Raw genomic sequence first — 20,079 nt, forward strand, 5'->3', positions numbered from 1 at the left:
CTTTAAAGGAAAAAATAAAGGAGTTTACTCCCAGGAGGTTGGTAGGTTCTGGTTGGGCCCTCCCTTCTGGTTTGAGGTGAACAAGCAGGGGGTTTGGACCCTTGGTGCTCAGTCTTTTCATGCCGGGAGGCAGACAGCTGGTGGATCCAGTTCCCTCGCCTCCAGGAACACTTGCAAAGCCTGCTGCTAATCTTCACCTCAGTTAGTGTTTTTCTGCTTGAGGCAGTGCTGTGCGTTCTGCACAGGGCCACAGCATGCCATGCAGTTGCTGATGCACCGCATGTGAGGAAATGTACATGCGTTTTTCGCGTACCAGCCAGTGCTCCCGATGCCTCTCTGGGAGAGAGGTCACATCGGGAGCAAAAGTGGACGCGGCGCATCAGCAGCAACGGCCTGGGAGGTCTTTGGCTGCGTTCCTGATGCGTCTCTGGGAGAGAGAACGCATAGGGAGTGACTGCAGAGGCGGCAATTCGTCAGCAAGGGCCTGGGAGGCCTTTGGCTGCATTCCCGGTGCCTCTCTGGGAGAGAGATCACATCGGGAGTGATTGCGGAGGCGGCGACTCAGCAGCGAGGGCCTGGGAGGTCTTGGACTGCGTTCCTGGTGCCTCTCTGAGAGAGAGGGTACATTGGGAGCGACTACGGAGGCGGCGACTTGGCAGCACGGGCCTGGGCTGTCTTTGGCTGCATCGGGGGAAGAGGTCGATCTGTTCCCGATGGGCATGGGAATGGCAGCTATTTTGAAGTTCTTCGTGTCTGCTCAGATGTGGCTGCCGGGGGGGGGGGGGATCTCCCCCCTCCACTTTTGCCGGCAGATCTGAGCCCTGAGGAGGCTGGTGGGTGGGTGGGTGGGGGGGGGGGGGCAGTCAAGGGAGGATAATGACCTCCTAGGGGAGGTTTGGATGATTCATCTACTTTTTAGTCAGGTTTTGCCCTCTTGTTGCACTGACCTTATTTGGCCTGGAAAGCCTGGGGTGGCTCATTTCCAAACAAGGAACATCAGAAGGTCCATGACTCAAAAGGAAATCCAAGCTCTCTGGAACGTCTGCATCTGCCAGGGTTCAGCTAGCCCTGTCCATAGAGCAGGTGGTCAAAGATGTCTCCTCTGATGATTCAGAGCATGGTCCATAGGCTCCAATGGTGTATCCTTCCCTGAGGGAGACAGGATGAGGTTCCGCAGGAGGAGTCTGATTAGGAGGGCATGGACCCAGTCATGGATAGCTTACGGGGTCCAGCAAAGGCCTTTTCATTCCACAAGTTGGTTAAAAGGTTGGTGGACAGGGAGTGGGACACTCTAGATACTGGCTTGAAAGTGAGCAGAGCAGCAGAAAGTGGGCAGAGGAGCGGATAAATTGTATCTGTTACCTTAGGACACTCTGGAGCTCCTGATAATCCCAAAGGTGAATGCTTCCATCTCGGTGGTTACTAAGAAGACACTATCCCGGTGGCCGGTTCTGCAGCTTTGAAAGATGTTCAGGTCAGGAAGCTCGAAGTTCATCTTAAAAACAAACAAAAAAAAATATTTTTGAGGTATCTGTACTCGGTATACGAGCTGCGGTGTGCAGCAGTTTTATGCTTCGAGCTGGGCTGCGTTGGGTGCAGCAGTTGCAGACTGACAAATCCATGTCCTCTCAGGAGATGAAACAGGCGGAGTGGCTGGAAGCTGTGAATGCCTATGGTGCTCATGCGTTGTATGACCTCATTAGGAAGTCCTTTAGGACAGTGATGTCAACGGTCTCGGCCAGGAGACTTCTTTGGTTGCGGAACTGGCCAGTGGATATTTAGTCCAAGTCTCAATTAGGAGCGTTACCCTTTAAGGGACAACTACTCTTTGGAGAGAATTTGGAGGAATTGATAAAGCATCTGTTCATACCCCAGATCAGTCTAAACAAGTGGGTTTTGCATCCCTACCAGCAGATGGAGGCAGAGAATAAAAACTTTTCAGGCACTGCTGCTGGTTCCCTCGCTCCCCCTGAGGCCTTCTCACTCAAACCGGCCATCTGCAGCAGCCAGGAGCACCCAGAACAGCGTCTGTTTTTTTTCTCTCCCACTCAGGGTTATTTTTCGCTGCAGGCCACATTGCTCATCATGCTGCCTCTCGCAAGTATGGGAAATTCTGTCGGGCCTGCGGAGGAAGGCGATCCCTCCTCAGTGCATTCCTGCTGTGCCTCTGGAGGCGAAAGACCCTTGGCAGAGGAATCAGCAGGCAGATGCCTCACCCGTTCTGAGGTCCTGCCAGGAGGCCCCGGGGGGTATGTGTGTGCAGGAGATGGCAGCCATTTTGGCTCCACGTTGCAGGAGGCCTGCCATAGATAGGGAGTACAGGGACTCCTCTCCCCTGCTTTCTCCAGTACAGCAGGCATCTGGAGAAGATGGAGAGGTGCCAGCAGAGCCAGGAGAGGACCTGGCAGCTGTAGAAGATAGAGAATGCGATGGATTTTGTATTATTGCATGAGGCCTACCTCGCCAAGAAGGAAGCGGCAGGTAAGCAGTCGGACACCCAGAAGTCCCGAAGCACAGCTAAGAAACCTTGAGCTGAGGCACCTCCAAGGTCGGGGGTCATTCTTCACCTCTTGGGCTTGGATCAGAGTGGAGGAGAACTCCTCTGAAGACTCTGATGGCAACGATCCTCAGGGGGATCTGCATATTGACCAGGGCGCTGGTCAGGGCATGGATCCTGCGACTGGCCCGGTGGAATGACCCTAGGGTGGTCAGGTTATTCTATAAGGAGGAGTTGTGTCCTCTTATCCCCCAGGTCCAGGAAGAACTGGAGATCAAGGTTGCGCAGGAGGATTCAGACGACGAGTGAGTAAACCCAGTGTTGGACAGACTCTGTGGACCGCTGAAGGCCTTCCCTTTGACAAAGAAGGTGAAGAAGCTGATTGACCGGGAATGGGATTTCCCAGAGGCAGGACTTAAAGTGGCCAGGGTTATGGCCAGGTTGTATCCCTTGCCGGAAGATGCCTTAAAGCTTTGGAATCTTCCAGTGGTGGATATGCGGTGTCAGTGGTGACAAAGAAGACAACCATCCCAGTGGCAGGGTTGGCAGAGTTGAAAGATTTCCAAGACCGGAAGCTAGAGATCCTGTTAAAAAGGCTGTTTAAGGTCTCGGCTCTGAGCCTTCGAGTGGCGGTCTGCGCTATTCTACTGCAGAGAGCTTGTTTGTGCTGGGTGCAGAAGGCACAGGAGAAGGCATTGGGGACCTCTGCTAATTCTGACTAGGATGCTCGGTTGGAGGCAGGGAGTGACCTATGTGGTGCTTTAACTTTGGCCAGGAATACGGTGTCCGCAGTAACTGCTTGAAGACTCCTGTGGTTGCATAATTGGTCAGCGGATGTGTGGTCATAGGCACAGCTTTGTAATCTCCTCTTCAAAGGAATGGGGAGGATCTAGAGAAGCTGATGAAGCATTTGGATTCTAAAGGAAATAGATTGCCCAAAGATGATAAAGGACATGAGAAGACCTTTCCGCCGCACGCTCGCTTCCATGAGATGAGATTTCGCTCCAACAGAAGTTCTTCCGGATCCATGCAGAAGCAAGGTTCAGGAAGACAGCATTCCTTTCGAGGGACCCGTAGGCCAGCCAGAGATAGTTCTGGACAGGGTTCCAGAGGTGCGAAACCCATCCAATGAAGCTGGGCTGGTCCACTCTTCCCTGGAAGCTGTCAGAGGAAGGTTGTCCCATTTTTACGAGAAGTGGACCAGAGTAACTTCCGACCAGTAGGTTCTGGAAGTAACAAGGGACAGCTACGCCTTAGAATTTTCAAGCCTCCTCAAAGAAGCCTTTGTTTTGTCCTGTTGCGCTTCGCCCAGCAAGTGGGTGGTGGTGCGGGACACCCTTCAACGGCTGCAGCTATTGGAAGCCATCATCCTGGTGCCGCAGGAGGAGCATGGTTGAGGAAAATATTTTGTGTACTTCATGGTTCCCAAGAAGGAAGGCTCTTTTCGGCTCATTCTAGATCTGCAAAAGATCAATGTTGCCTTACGGGTGCCTCGCTTTAGGATGGAGGCATTGTGGATAGTAATTGCAGTAGTGCGCAAGGAGGAATTTCTCACCTCCTTGGATCTAATGGAGACATATCTCCACATTCCCATCTGAGCAGACCATCAGAAGTTTCTTCATTTCACGGTGCTAGGAGAACATTTTCAATTTCGAGTTCTTCCCTTCGGACTGGATATCGCACCAAGAACGTTCACGAAGGTGATGGTGGTGGTGGCAGTGGCCCTCAGAAAGGAAGGGATACTAGTGTACCTGGGCAATTGGCTCATTTGGTCAAAGTCGGAGGTAGAGTGTCACTGATCCATTTGATGAGTGACAGCATCTAAGGTCTTTGGGCTGGTGAAGAGCCATCTGGAGCTATCCAGGTCCTTGAATTATCTGGAAGCGCAATTTGACACCCAGTTAGGCAGGGTGTTTCTTACCCCGGAAAGGGTGATTAAGTTGCAGTCACAAGTGGTTCATCCTGTGGGATCTGCTAGTCCCCAAAGTCTGGGATTATTTACATTGCTAGGTTCCATGGCCTCTACACTAGATTTGGTGCATGGGCCTTTGCTCACAATCATCCTCTTCAGAAGGCACTCCTATCCCATTAGAATCTGTTGTCTGAGGAATTTCAGTTATCGTTCCCACTCCAGGAGGAATCCAGGTCCAGTCTTTCGTGGTGGCTGTCGTGTCCCAGTTTGGAGAAAGGAATGGATCTGGAAATTCCGGACTGGGTGGTAGTGACCACGGATGCCAATCTCAGCAGTTGGGGAGTGATATGTCATGGATCTGCAACCCCAAGGGTAGTGGTCACCGGTGGAAACGTCCTGGTCAATCAGCTGTCTGGAAACAATAGTGGCAGAATCGAGAGAGGTATTTGATCTATTTTGTGCTTCCCAAAACGGAGGATACCTTTTAGCCCATCTTGGATCTTCAGAAGGTCAATGTGGCTCTGCAAGTTCCATGCTTCTGGATGGAGACATTGCGAACGGTGATAGTGGCAGTCCGGCAAGGGAACTTACTGGCCTCATTGGATTTGATAGAGACCTGTTTGCACATTCCCATATATGCGGACCATCAGAAGTTTCTTCGCTTCATGGTGCTAGGGCAGCATTTCCAGTTTCCTCGGGTTGGCAATAGCTCCGTGGACTTTCACGAAAGTGATGGTTGTGGTGGTGACTGCGCTATGGAAAGAATGGGTTCTGGTTCACCCTTATATGGGCGATTGGCTTATCCAGGTGAAATCGGAGAGAGAGTGTTGTTAGTCAGTTCAGAGGGTCCTAGAGATGACGCGATCTGTGGGCTGGGTTGTAAACCTAGCAAAGAATCATCTGATGCTGGCCCAGTCCTTGGAATATTTGGGGGTGAGATTTGATATCTGAATAGGCAAGGTGTTTATTACTTCATAGAGGATTCTGAAACTACAGACAAAGGTGTTTCAGCTTCTACAAATGCTGGTGCCCATTGCCTAGGGCTATCTGCAGGTTCTGGATTCCCTAGATTTGGTGCCATGGGCCTTTGCTCACATGCGTCCACTCCAGAAAGTGCTACTGTCCTGTTGGGATCTGTTGTTGGAGGAGTTTCATCAGTCTTTGCCGCTGCAGGGGGTCTCCAGATCCAGTCTCTCATGGTGGGTATCGTGATCCAATTTGGAGAGGGGGTCTGGTCTGGAGATTCTGGACTGGGTGGTGGTGACCACAGATACCAGCTTCCGAGGTTGGGGGTGGTTTGTCAGGGGCAAATGGCCCAAGGACGGTGGTCGTCATCAGAAGCATCCTGATCCATCAGTCGTTTGGAAATGAGGGCATTTCGCAAGGTGTTGATAGAATTCCTCCCTCAGATTCGGGGATGAATGGTGAGAGTGTTTTCGGACAATGCAACAATGGTGGAATATATCATTCGTCAGGGTGGGATGAAGAGTCAAGCAGTGGCCCTAGAAACCCAGGAATTATTTTCTGGGCAGAGCAGTGCCTGGAAGGGATTGCAGCTTCACATGTGGCAGAAGTGTACACCATTCAGGCAGATTTTCTCAGCAGGCAGCAGTTGGATCTGGGAGAATGGGAGTTGTCAGAGGAGGACTTCGACCTCACCCGGACCAGGTGGGGCAGTCTCCGTTTGGATCTGATGGCATCTCACAGCTGCCAAAGCGATGAGATTCTTCAGTCGCAGGAGCGAGGCAGGGGCCGAAGGGATCGATGCTCTGGTTCTTCCATGGCCAGCAGGTATTCAACTGTATATGTTTCTGCCACTCATAGGTCGTGTGTTAAGGCACATAAAGCGACATCTAGGCAGGGGTGGTGTTGGTGGTGCCAGAGTGGCTGCGGCATTTGTGGTTTGTGGATCTGGTTCAGCTCGCTGTAGACGTACCAATTAGATTCACTTATCTGCAAAATCTGCTCAGGCAAGGACCTATCTTCTTGAATCAAATGGATTGCTGTTGTCTTGCGGCTTGGCTTTTGAGAGGCGACATTTAAGATCGAAAAGGAACTCAGATTTGTTTATTGCTATGTTGCTTCAGGCCCGGAGACCAGCCACTTCTCTGGCTTATGTCAGGGTGTGGAGAGTATTTGAGGCCTGGTGTGTGGAACAGCAGCTAGATCTATTGCAGGTGAATATTCCACACATCTTGGCCTTTTTGCAACAGGGCTTGGCAAATTCACTTCGGGTACAAGTGGTAGCTTTGGGATGCCTTCAAGGGAAGTTGCAGGAAAATCCATTAGCTTCTCATCCAGATATTGTGTGTTTTCTCAAGGGGGACAAACATTTGTGACTTCCAGTCTGAGGCGTATATCTTCCTTGGAACCTTAATTTGGTATTCAGGTTCTAAGAGGTCTTTGTGATCCCCATTTCAGCCTTTAAGGAAGGCTTCATTGAAGGAACTCACTCTGAAAGCAGTTTCTCTGGTGGTGATTTGTGTAGCCAAAAGAATTTCAGAGCTTCAGGCTTTATCCTGTAGAAAACCATTTCTAAGGTTCTCTGTGGATGGCATGTCTTTGTATATGGTACCATGCTTTTTGCCAAAGGTTATGTCTTCATTCCACCTTAGTCAGAAAGTAGAGTTGCTGGCCTTTCTGAATTTGTCTGGGGAGGGAGAGCATGCGCGGGAGCTTCACTTATTGGCCATGTGTCGGACTCTGTTGCATTATCTTAAGATCAATAACAGTTTCCGTTGGTCAAATCATCTGCTTCTCTTGTTCGAGGGTGAAAAGAAACAGATTAAAGTAACTAAGTCTATGATTACTCGGTGATTAAAGGGAGGCTATTTTTTCCACCCATCTCTGTAAGAGGCAGATGGGCCCCGGAGGGGTTGCGGGCACATTCGACTAGAGCGCAAGCAACCTCTTTGGCGGAATGTCAGTTGGTATTGCCACAGAAGATGTGTAGGGCAGCCACATGGTCTTCTCTTCACACTTTCACTAGGCACTACCAGTTGCATGTGCGGGCACCAGAGGAGGTGAGTTTTGGAGAGAGCATTCTGCGAGCGGGACTTTCGGGTTCCCGCCTAGTGTAGGGGAGCTTGGGTACATTCCACTTGTCTGAACGCATCTGGAGTATGAACAGGAAAGGAAAGTTGGTTCTTACCTGCTAATTTTCGTTCCTGGAATACCACAGATCAGTTCCGAAAGACACTATTGTAGTTTTTGGGGAGTAAGAACAGAGCTCAAATTTGTAAATACTTGGACCCATTGGACTGGCAAATGTTTAATTTTCTATGTCATGATGGACTTGTGGGCTCCAGTTCAAGCGTTTCCAACCTGGGATAAAATGTTCGCCCTAGGAGGGAGTTGTTTTTCATATGGGGCTCTTCATTGGCTTGGGTACAGGTCAATACTGAGGGACTGCAAGTGGCACTCTTTTAAGTAGCAGCGCCTGAAAAGTGCTTCGTTCTCTGCCTCCATCTGCTGGTAGGGATGCAAAACCCACTTGTCTGGACTGATCTGTGGTATTCCAGGAATGAAAATTAGCAGGTAAGAACCAGTTTTCCTGTATTGGGCAGTTCCAGCTCTCTGTTAGAAGGTTGATGTCTTGGTATCTTCAGTCTGCAATCTATGCACTTTTGTTACATTGACTTGTTTATTTTGCAGTAGTTGAACTTATATTGTTGAAACATTTTTTTAGCTGAAGATGAAGAAGAAACAATTGACGAGCAGGAGAGCAGAGAAGGAATAGTAGATCGTCTAACGGAACTGTCAGATTTGGCCAAAGAAGGTAGGCAGGTGCGATGTTTGGATGAGCTCAAGGCTTCACACTCATTTCTGTTTATTAATTAAAAAAAAACAAAAAACCCTGAGGCCCTATCACCATACTTAATCTTAAATCCTGCTTTCCTAGAAACCTAGAAACTGATCATTTCTATGTCTAAGACAACATTTTAATAGCCATTCTCTATCTGGTTCTAACATTAAATACACAATCAAGGTAGCTGGTGTCGCAAGCTCAGTGTCAGAAGTCTCTAAAAAAGTAGAAATATTCAGAGGCACTTCAGCAGCAGGAACTAAAGATGTTAGTCCTCCATTTTGTTCCGCTGTTCTCTTTAACTTAGGAAGATAAAAAATCTTCGAAATAGGTGGTATTTCTGTTTCCCCAATATGTAACACTTCATGGAGATACCTTTTAAATATATCTCTCGGGGGAATTAATGAAATCTGTGGAAAATTAATGAATCTTAAATTTTTACTTCTAATTGCATTTTCCAACTATTCCAATTTCATTGAAATGTTCTTCCTTTTTTTTATAATAACATTCTGGGTTAGCTGAATATTCTTAATTTGTTCTCTGTTGGTCATAATCTGCTGCTCCATAACCACATGCGAATTAACCACAACCTTAACTTTATCCTCCAGTTCTTTTTCCGAGTCACTTAAAGATTTTATTTGTGACATGTTAGAGACTTTCAAATCCACTATTGTCTCCCATATAGTTTCTAGGGTGAATACAGCTGGCCTTACAGCAGCTGGCATCGATCTTTCGGGGGTACTTCCTTCTGCTCCTCCAGTTTCCCCCAGCAGTGCACCTTCTTCTTCCCCGGTCTGCCCCGTTGGTATTCCTGGGCTCAAGGTCGCAGTCTCTCCTTTGTCATGCCCTGCTGAGCTCCGCCGGTAAACTCCTTGGTCTGACGGCTGGTCTCCCGACTCTGGAGGACCCCAAATTGCGGCCGGATTCCCGGGTGGAGTTCCTTGAACAGTGTTCAAAGGTGATAACGAGCCTAGGAGTGAGGGTAGCTCTACTTCCTCTCCCCACTCTCTCCAGCGGCTGAGCTTCTGCGTTCAGGTCTTTTCGCACCACGTGTGCATCCATAGGACCGGCGACTGAGGTGGTTGGAGTGGCTGCAGAGTAAGGCTCACCTCTCGGTTTGCACTTTTGTCCCATAATTGAAAAAGCTGCTGCAGGAAAAGCTTTTAAATTCTGTCCTTTGGAGCTTAAACGTAACACTCTGCTACAGGAAGGCCATCTTAGATCCGCCCTCACAATGGCTTTTGAAGAGAATACTGAATGGCTGAGATCACTGCAGGAGTATTTCTAAGGTGACATCAGCTTTGAAACCTGACTCTGTCTCCATCTGCTAGTAGGGGAGCACATAACCCATTGGTCCTGAGTCCATCTGTCTACACTAAGGAAAACAAAATTATCAGGTAAGTAATTTCTCCAATAAACTTTCCTTTGTGTCCTTCTCGTTACCATGCTGCTTCCCCCAGCTGTCTGTATCCAGAGATGTATAAAGTTTAAATAAACCCAGGTGCTGAAAGCAAAAGATGTCAGATACACCCATAATATGCAGAATCCATGCTGGACACTCCAGAGTTTTAAGAACCGTGAAATTGGTTCTATCAAGGCGTTATACAATGCTCCCCTTGCATGTATAAAGGTCAATCATAGTTATACGGTGCCATTTATGATCAGGCGGGGAACGAGGCAGGGCTGCCCGCTCTCCTTGCTCCTCTTTGCTCTCAGCTTGGAACCCTTGGAGAGCCCAGGGAGAGCAGGGGATGTGTACGAGCTTCGTTGTAGAGGGCAGCAACATAAGATCACGCTCTACATGGATGATGTTATTCTATCACTCACCAAACCTATGGTTTCTATATCCAGGGTCCTATCCATGATCGAGCATTATGGCAGGGTGTTGGGGTTCTGGATTAACCTGGACAAATCGGAAATTCTCCCGGTACATTTTACTGATGGCCTTTTGAGGGTGGGTAAATGTGAGTTCCCGTTTCGGTGGACGCCAGGCCCAATATATATCTGGGGGTCAATTTAAGTTTGGATCTATCTCAGTTAATCTCCCAGAATTATAAGCCCTTAATTCACACATTAATGAGTGATTTATTTTTTATTATTTTTAGATTTTTATATACCGGTGTTCCTATATGAAATAAAGATCACATCGGTTTACATTGAAACAGAACATGAAAATTGCCAAAAGGCATTACATAGAATAAGGTTATGAAACTTGGAACAGTGTACATAAGTTCAAAATTTAACAATAACGTAACATTGATGACCAAAAGATAAAGGAGAAAAAAAAAAAAAAAAAAGACTTAAACAATTAAGTTGACAGGTCTTATTGAGCATAAAAATTATAACGTATAAGTGAGAAAGTCTCAAGTGTCCTGCAGCAAGAGATTAGATACCGAAGTAGGTAGTGGTATGGAAAATGGGGGTTTGTGAAGAAGATATGTTCTTGCTGGTTGGAGGGGAAAAAATGAAGATCATGGTCCTGGAAAAGCTTGGCTAAAGAGCCAGGTTTTAAGTTTTTTTTTGAATGAAGAGTGGCAGAACTCAAGCCGAATGTCTGGTGGGAGCGCATTCCATTGAATGGGGCCTGCTGTAGATATGGCACGTTTATGATGCGAGGATTTTGTTGAAGGTACATAGAGTGTGCCTTTATATGCTCCTCTGATGGGTCTAGAGGAGGAGTGAGGGCGTAGTTGGTTACATAATTGAAGAGGAGAGATATTGTGAATGGATTTATGAATTACGGTGAGTACTTTATATAGGATCCTTTGCTTTATAGGCAGCCAGTGGAGGAGCTTGAGAATGGGGGTGATGTGATCTCTTTTATTCGTATTGGTAAGGATTCTGGCTGCAGAGTTCTGTAGCATTTGGAGGGGTTTGATGGATGAATATGGAAGGCCAAAGAGAAGCGAATTGCAATAGTCGACTTTTGATAGAATAATGGCTTGTAGGACCATCCGAAAATTGTTGAAATAAAGAAGAGGCTTCAATTTTTTTAAGACTTGTAACTTATAAAAACAGTCTTTGGTGGTTGTGCTTATGAATTTTTTAAAATTGAGCTGATTGTCTAGCATGATACCTAGATCTCGAACATGTGGTGAGTGATTTAATATGGGAGTGGATGAGTTGAGTAGGTCAGCTGGGTTTAGAAGTTTGATGTTGATGTCTTGATTGATGATTAGGATCTCAGTTTTGTTGTTTTAGATTAGATTTTTTTTGTTTTTTTTTTTTAGATTAGATTTAAAATTTTTGTTTTAGATTAGATTTAAAATCAGTTTTGATTTAGATAGATGGGACCGTGGTTTGGATGGATGACCGCGATCAAAATGCATCTCCTATCAAAAATAGGATAATTGTTTCAAGTTCTGCCCTGTCCCTTTCCGGCAGGGGACCTGAGACCGCTACAGCGTAAATTATTCACCTTCATTTGGTGTAGACGACCTCCAAGAGTCTCCTGCCAGGTAAACTATAAAGCACGGATAGATGGAGGTTTAGGTTTGCCCTTTTTATTGCATTATTATGTGGCCGCGCAACTAAAATCCGTTATTGAATGCCATGACTTACAATCTCCTAAGCAGTGGGTTGAGATAGAACGGGAATTGGGGGGGGGGGGGGAACGACCCCACCCCACCCCACTCCACTCCACGCCCTATTTTGGCCTATGACAAGCACCCACAGGGATTTAAAGTCCTTTCCTGTGAGTTACCCATACTTCCTTGTTGTTTTGGAGGAAATGGAAAAATAAACTGATTGGCACCAAACAATACTACGCTCTGTCCCATATACGATATCTTCGGGATTTTAGTGAGGGCCAGAGGAACCAGGCTTTTCGGTGATGGGAAGCTCGGGGGTTAACGCATTTGGGCCAAGTTTGGCGTCAAGGGATGGTCCCATTTGTGGAGCTACAGAAAAAGTTTCAATTAACAAACAAGGACTTTTTAGCGTATGCACCACTCCGACATTTTTTGGGTACTCAGGGACCACGTCAAGATTTACCCAACCCTCGCTCGGTGTTTGAAGGGTATTGCCTGTTGGCGGGACACCTTCAGAAAGGGATCTCCAAGGTATACCAATTGCTGCTACATATTGTGGAAGGGAGAGCAGCCCACCTGCTGGTGTGGGAAAGGGACCTGGGAGTTCAGTGGGATAGAGCTAAATGGGAGGAATGCTTTGGGACCTTGGGCCATTTCTCGATGTCCGCGTCCATGATGGAAAACCGGTACAAATTCCTATATAGATGGCATTACTCCCCAGCGTGAGTGGCAAGATGGCTCCTGGGCAGATCCCCACTTTATTGGCGGCAGTGTTCTCAGATTGGCACTTACTGGCACATGTGGTGGCAGTGTCCCAGACTGCAGAAAATGTTTCTTTTTCTTACTACTGCTGCTAGACTGCTGATTGCAGCCCAGTGGAAATTCACGGATCCACCGACTTTAACACAGTTATATGGTAAATTGCGACAAATACACTATATGGAGAAACTAACAGCCCTCAGAAGAGATACCTTACCCAAATTTTATAGAATGTGGACTCCACTGATTCTTATATATAATGAGGATGGAAAGGCCCCCCCATGAAGAAAAGTGGGAATGGGGGTGGGGGAGAGTGCACAGGGTAGGGAGAGACCTGGTAGCCATACTGATGGTCCTGTATTCTAGCTTGGGGTTATGGTCTATAACCATACTGTTATGAATGCGCTGCCTGCGGGTCCCCCCGCGAGCAGGCACGGACTCACCCCACACTGTAATCTTCGCCGAGGCGGCAGGACACCGCCCTCGGCCTGCCCACGCGGCCCGGAGGCCGACCGGGACTTTTCTTCCTCTCCGCGGCCGGAGCTGCGGCTGTCTTTGGGGCTGGGACGCCCCCGACGTGATTCTCATCTTCGCGGCTGGAGGCCGCAGAAGCCCCGGGCTCGAGTAGCGGCAGGAGCCGCCCCCCGGGGCCTCCTGCAGCGGCTGGAGCCGCTGCTTTCGTTGGAGCCTGCTCCCAGGCTCAGCCCTGCCTTGTTTCAGCGTCTGACGCTAGACGCTGTGCAGGCCGCTGTCCGCGGTCCTGCACAGCCCTGCTCTGCTTCTTAGACGCGCGGCCGCGTCTCTCTTCAGTATTTAAAGGGCCAGACACAGGAAGTGTCTGGGCCCCACCTCAAGAACTGTTTCTTGCTTGAGCCCTATATAGGGCTGCTCCGTCAGTTCTTCCTGGCCTTGCATCGTCTCCGTGTCTTCACCCTGGAGGCTCCTGCCTGCCAGGGCCCATGTAAGGTCTTCTCCTTGGAGCTCCACGTCTTGTCTGCCTTCTCCATGTTCCCGTCTTGGTGTTGCGCCTGAGGTCCACGTCCAGATGTCTCATCACAGTTCCTCGTCCGTATGTTCCTGCCTTCCTGGATGTTCGCTCCTTCTCCAAGCCTCGTCTGTGCTCTAGAGCCTTCTGGTCCGGTAGGCCGGGGGTCCCCCAGATGTAGTCCCTGGGTGGACTAGGCTGCCGGTGGACGGTTGTCCTGTGCTCTGGAGCCGTCAAGCCTATTGTGTGTTCCTGTGCTGTCCCGCTCCTGTCGTGGTCCGTGACCAGCCTTGGGGCTGTGTAGGGCGCGTAACAGACAGGGTGGTCCGTGACTCAGTCCCGCGGGTGGCCTGAGTAGGGCGCCCTGAGAGACAGTGCCAATGTCCATGTCCGGTGTCTGCCTTGATGTCCAGTGTCTTGCCTTGGATGCCTTCTGCATCAACCCCGCCATGTTTCCTGCTTCGGATGCCGTCTGCATCAATCCTGCCAAGTGTCTTCGTCTTGAGTGCCGTTTGCACCATCCTCGAATCGTCTTGGATGCCGCTGCATCAACTGTTTCCACGTCTTCCTGTCAAGGCCCGTCTGCCCTCAACCTCAGGCCAGGCCTGCTGCTCCATGCTGCTCGCAGCAGGTCCGAAAGGGGCCGGAATGGTCGGAGGACCATTCACCTTCCAACATCCTCAGATGTTTGGCCATGGGAGCTTGCCGACCTGGCAGAGGGTAGAGCGTCCAGCCATGCGGAGCCACTGTCAACCCTTGGTCCGGTCCGGGATGGCCTGGGTCGGGCTGAGGCCCATGGGCACACTAAAACCATCCGGTCTTAACACATACAGTATACAATTTGTAGCTAGCACGTAGACATTCTTTTGTGATACGGAAATCATGCTGTTCTTGTTCATATTGGTGTTACATTCTGTATTTGTTATATTGTCCTCAAGTTTCTTATTATATTTGCTAATAAAACTTTAAATAATAAAAAAAAATAAAAGAAATTGGTTCTATCTGTCTAGTGTTTTGGCTAATAAAATAAATCAAATTGGTGTGCGGATAATACAGCTATATCAATTATAAAGCAGCATGCAGAGGTGAACGACCCCACAAGTCAAAACATAGAAAAACATGAAAATTGTATCCTAGTCTTAAATAAACTGTAATGGATAAAAATCTTTCTGAAAGATATTCTCATCTGAATTTGAGGGTGTAGGTCATAGTACCCAACCCACAATGGTTAATCATGGTCTCAACACTTTTGTTTGGTTGTCCTTAAAGTGCAGTGTCCAAATGATGAAAGGTTATGACATTTTTCTGGAGTTTGGATCTTGCCCTGTCTGTTAGGGGCAGAATTGAAACTGAAACCTGAGAGACAGCCATTTTGTCAGATTTCTAGTGCCAAGTATTACAACTGAACAAACAGTTCCTTAGCCAGTGTTAGTGGGGGTGGGACTAATTGGATTTGGTTTGCCACAGTCTCATGGCTGGGGAACTGAATCATTTTGGAGTGAGGATCTTCATGAGCCAGAGCCTTGCTGAAGCTAAGTGCAATTTTGTTTTGTTATTTACCTGTGCTTAATGTACTAGGGCTTATCATTTGCCAAAGATTGTGCCCTGTCTGTTAGAAAGGGGCAGAATTGAAACTGAAACCTAAGTGAGAGCCATTTTGTCAGATTTCTAATGCCAAGTATTACATCTGAACAAACAGTTCCTCAGCCAGTGTTAGTGCGGGTGGGACTAATTTGATTTGGTTTGCCACAGTCATGTGCTGGGGAACTGAATCATTTTGGAGCTGGGATCTTCATGAGCCAGAGCCTTGCTGAAGCTAAGTGCAATTTTGTTTACCTGTGCTTAATGTACTAGGGCTTAACATTTGCCAAAGATTATGCCCTGTCTGTTAGAAAGGGGCAGAAATGAAACTGAAACTTGAGAGAGAGCCATTTTGTCAGATTTCTAGTGCCAAGTATTGCATCTGAACACACAGTTCCTTAGCTTCAATTACCTCATCCCCAATTACTTAGTAGTTCCTTACAACCTAGATATAACTTATACTGCCATATTGCTTGTTAATTTGGTTTGCATACTCTGCCTATTAATCTTTACTGGATAACACACACTTTTAGTTCAAATTCCTATAAAAAATCATTGCTAGGGACTAACCATACCTTACCTTATCTTTAGGATTTTAATTAATCAGAGAGAATGGCTTTAACTCAATACAACAATTGTGGTGCTTATGTCCCAAGGCCCATAATTTGGAGAACCAAAGGCTGTCCCTTTTGCCTTCAGCTGTCTAAAATGAAAATGGAGCTGATCCATCTAAGGGAGCACTCCCACAGAATTATCAGCCATCCAGGATTAAGAAACCCAGAATCAGTCAGATAACAGTAGGTTCTGGCAGAAAAAGACCTGTGACGGTCATGCAAAGGGAAAATAACATCAATCAGCTCAAAAAAACAAAAAGTTCTTAGGAAGTGCAACATAGCAAGGGGAAAAAATTGGAAAGCTATGACTACAAATGCTCGCAGTTTGGGCAATAAAATCCCAGACCTGCAGGCCTTAATGGTGGAGGCAGACTTGGACATTGTGGCTGTCACTGAGACATGGTTCACGGATTCTCATGACTGGGATATGGACATACCGGGCTATAACTTGTTAAGGAATGACAGAAAGGTCAAAAAAGGGGGAGGAGTAGCATTTTATGTCAAAAATAATATCCAAGCAACTGAACTGCAAGGAAAGTGGGGTGGAGAAGAAGCATTATGGGCCACCCTAAAAAAAGATGACAGTACATCCATTTTTACTGGAGGGATGTACAGGCCTCCAAATCAGATGGAAGAACTAGACAGAGATCTGATCAAAGACATAAAGGTGGGAAAAAAGGGAGAAGAGTTGATTGTTGGTGATTTTAATCTGCCAGTCGTGGACTGGAGTATCCCTTCTGCAGAATCTAACAGAAGTAGAGAGATAGTGGATGCCCTGCAAGGGACTCTGTTCAAACAAATGGTAATGGAACCCACAAGGGAGAGAGTTTTACTTGACCTAGTGCTCACTAACGGGGATAATGTCTCTAATGTACATAGTGGTATAGTGAAATTGAAAGGGGATAAGGATCAGTGGGTGGAGACAGATGATGAATTAGCAGAAATATTAAACAAATAAGAACATAAGAACATAAGAAATTGCCATGCTGGGTCAGACCAAGGGTCCATCAAGCCCAGCATCCTGTTTCCAACAGAGGCCAAACCAGGCCACAAGAACCTGGCAATTACCCAAACACCTAGAAGATCCCATGCTACTGAAGCAATTAATAGCAGTGACTATTCCCTAAGTAAACTTGATTAATAGCAGTTAATGGACTTCTCTTCCAAGAACTTATCCAAACCTTTTTTGAACCCAGCTACACTAACTGCACTAACCACATCCTCTGGCAACAAATTCCAGAGATTTATTGTGCGTTGAGTGAAAAAGAATTTTCTCCGATTAGTCTTAAATGTGCTACTTGCTAACTTCATGGAATGCCCCCTAGTCCTTCTATTATTCGAAAGTGTAAATAACCGAGTCACATCTACTCGTTCAAGACCTCTCATGATCTTAAAGACCTCTATGATATCCCCCCTCAGCCGTCTCTTCTCCAAGCTGAACAGCCCTAACCTCTTCAGCCTTTCCTCATAGGGGAGCTGTTCCATCCCCTTTATCATTTTGGTTGCCCTTCTCTGTACCTTCTCCATTGCAACTATATCTTTTTTGAGATACGGCGACCAGAATTGTACACAGTATTCAAGGTGTGGTCTCACCATGGAGCGATTATAGAGGCATTATGACATTTTCCGTTTTATTAACCATTCCCTTCCTAATAATTCCTAACATTTTATTTGCTTTTTTGACTGCTGCAGCACACTGAGCTGACGATTTCAATGTATTATCTACTATGACGCCTAGATCTCTTTCTTGGGTGGTAGCTCCTAATATGGAACCTAACATCGTGTAACTACAGCTAGGGTTATTTTTCCCTATATGCAACACCTTGCACTTGTCCACATTAAATTTCATCTGCCATTTGGATGCCCAATCTTCCAGTCTTGCAAGGTCCTCCTGTAATGTATCACAGTCTGCTTGTGATTTAACTACTCTGAATAATTTTGTATCATCTGCAAATTTGATAACGTCACTCATCGTATTCCTTTCCAGATCATTGATATATATATTGAAAAGCACCGGTCCAAGTACAGATCCCTGAGGCACTCCACTGTTTACCCTTTTCCACTGAGAAAATTGACCATTTAGTCCTACTCTCTGTTTCCTGTCTTTTAACCAGTTTGTAATCCACGAAAGGACATCGCCTCCTATCCCATGACTTTTTAGTTTTCGTAGAAGCCTCTCATGAGGGACTTTGTCAAACGCCTTCTGAAAATCCAAATACACTACATCTACCGGTTCACCTTTATCCACATGTTTATTAACCCCTTCAAAAAAATGAAGCAGGTTTGTTAGGCAAGACTTCCCTTGGGTAAATCCATGTTGACTGTGTCCCATTAAATCATGTCTTTCTATATGCTCTACAATTTTGATCTTGAGGATAGTTTCCACTATTTTTCCCGGCACTGAAGTTAGGCTCACTGGTCTATAGTTACCCGGATCACCCCTGGAGCCTTTTTTAAATATTGGGGTTACATTGGCCACCCTCCAGTCTTCAGGTACAATGGATGATTTTAATGATAGGTTACAAATTTTAACTAATAGGTCAGAAATTTCATTTTTGAGTTCCTTTAGTACCCTGGGATGCATACCATCCGGTCCAGGTGACTTGCTACTCTTTAGTTTGTCAATCTGGCCTACTACATCTTCCAGGTTGACAGTGATTTCGTTCAGTTCGTCTGACTCATCACCCCTGAAAACCAACTCCGGAACTGGTATCTCCCCAACATCCTCACTAGTAAACACGGAAGCAAAGAATTCATTTAGTCTTTCTGCAATGGCCTTATCTTCCCTAAGAGCCCCTTTAACCCCTCGGTCATCTAATGGTCCAACCGACTCCCTCACAGGTTTCTTGCTTTGGATATATTTAAAAATACTTCTGTTCAGTGTTCACAAAAGAAGACGCTGGAGAAGGACCATCACTTGTTATCAAGACTGTAGAAGGGGGTGAAGTAGACGAAACTCCATTTACAGAAGAGAATGTATGGGAAAAACTAAGAAAACTGAACGTGGACAAAGCCATGGAGCCTGATGAGGTTCACCCCAGAATACTGAGGGAACTCAGACATGGGCTGGCGGGTCCACTGTGTGACCTGCTCAATAGACCTTTGGAAAAGGGTGTAGTGCCTAGTGACTGGAGAAGAATGGTGGTGGTCCCACTTCACAAGAGTGGGAGTAGAGAAGAGGCTGGAAACTACAGGCCAGTGAGCATCACCTCGGTGGTGGGAAAATTAATGGAGACTCTGCTGAAAGAAAGGATAGTGAACTATCTACAATCCGGTGGGTTGCTCAATCAGAAACAGCATGGATTCACTAGAAGAAGGTCCTGTCAGACGAATCTAATTGATTTCTTTGATGGGGTGACTAAAGAACTGGATCAGGGAAGAGCGCTCGATGTAATTTACTTGGATTTTAGTAAAGCTTTTGATACAGTCCCACATAGAAGACTCATCAACAAAATGAGAAGCTTGGGAGTCAGCTCCAAGGTGTTGGCGTGGATTACAAACTGGTTGACAGATAGAAGACAACAGTGATGGTAAATGGAACCTACTCTGAAGAGAGAACGGTGTTAAGTGGAGTGCCACAGGGATCGGTGTTGGGACCAGTTCCGTTCAACATCTTTGTGAGCGATATTGCGGAAGGGTTAGAAGGTAAAGTTTGTCTGTTTGCAGATGATTCTAAGATCTACAACAGAATGGACACGTTGGAAGGAGTACAGAGAATGAGAGGGGATTTAAGGAAGCTGGAAGAGTGGTCGAACATATGGCAGCTGAGATTCAATGCCAAGAAATGCAGAGTCATGCATCTGGGGCATGGTAATCCAAAAGAACTATATGCATTGGGGGGTGAAGGGCTGATGTGCACAGAGCAGGAGAGAGACCATGGGGTGATAGTGTCTAAAGATCTGAAGTCGACGAAGCAGTGTGACACCACTATAGCCAAAGCCAGAATAATGCTGGGCTGCATGAATATCTAGTAAGAAAAGGGAAGTGATAATCCCCTTGTACTGGTCCTTGGTGAGGCTTCACCTGGAGTACTGTGTTCAGTTCTGGAGACCGTATCTCGAAGGAGACAGAGACAGGATGGAGGGGTTAAGAGAAGGGAGACTAAAATTGTGGGTGGTCTCCATCAAATGACTTATGAGGAGAGGCTGAAGAACCTGAATATGTATACCCTGGAGGAGAGGAGGAGCAGGGGAGACATGATACAGATCTTCAGATACTTGAAAGGTTTTAATGATCCAAGGTCGTCAACAAACCTTTTCCATTGGAAACAATTTAGTAGAACTAGGGGTCATGATTTGAAACCCCAGGGAGGAAGACTTAGAACCAATGTCAGGAAATATTTCTTCACTGAGAGGGTGGTGGATGCCTGGAATGCCCTTCTGGAAGAAGTGGTGAA

General features: G+C 46.8%; 1 protein-coding gene across 7 annotated transcripts in view; it reads left to right on the forward strand.

Moving 5' to 3' along the window:
- The window catches only part of LOC115100599 (E1A-binding protein p400-like), a 274,887-nt gene that overhangs the window by 81,068 nt on the left and 173,740 nt on the right, over positions 1–20,079 (forward strand). For all 7 annotated transcript variants that reach the window (XM_029619158.1, XM_029619157.1, XM_029619159.1 and 4 more), the window contains one exon: positions 8,098–8,187. In XM_029619158.1, coding sequence (XP_029475018.1) covers positions 8,098–8,187 — 90 coding nt within the window. The remainder of the gene's footprint in view (positions 1–8,097; positions 8,188–20,079) is intronic.

This window comes from Rhinatrema bivittatum, chromosome 11 (assembly GCF_901001135.1).
Source record: "Rhinatrema bivittatum chromosome 11, aRhiBiv1.1, whole genome shotgun sequence".
Lineage (NCBI taxonomy): Eukaryota > Metazoa > Chordata > Amphibia > Gymnophiona > Rhinatrematidae > Rhinatrema > Rhinatrema bivittatum.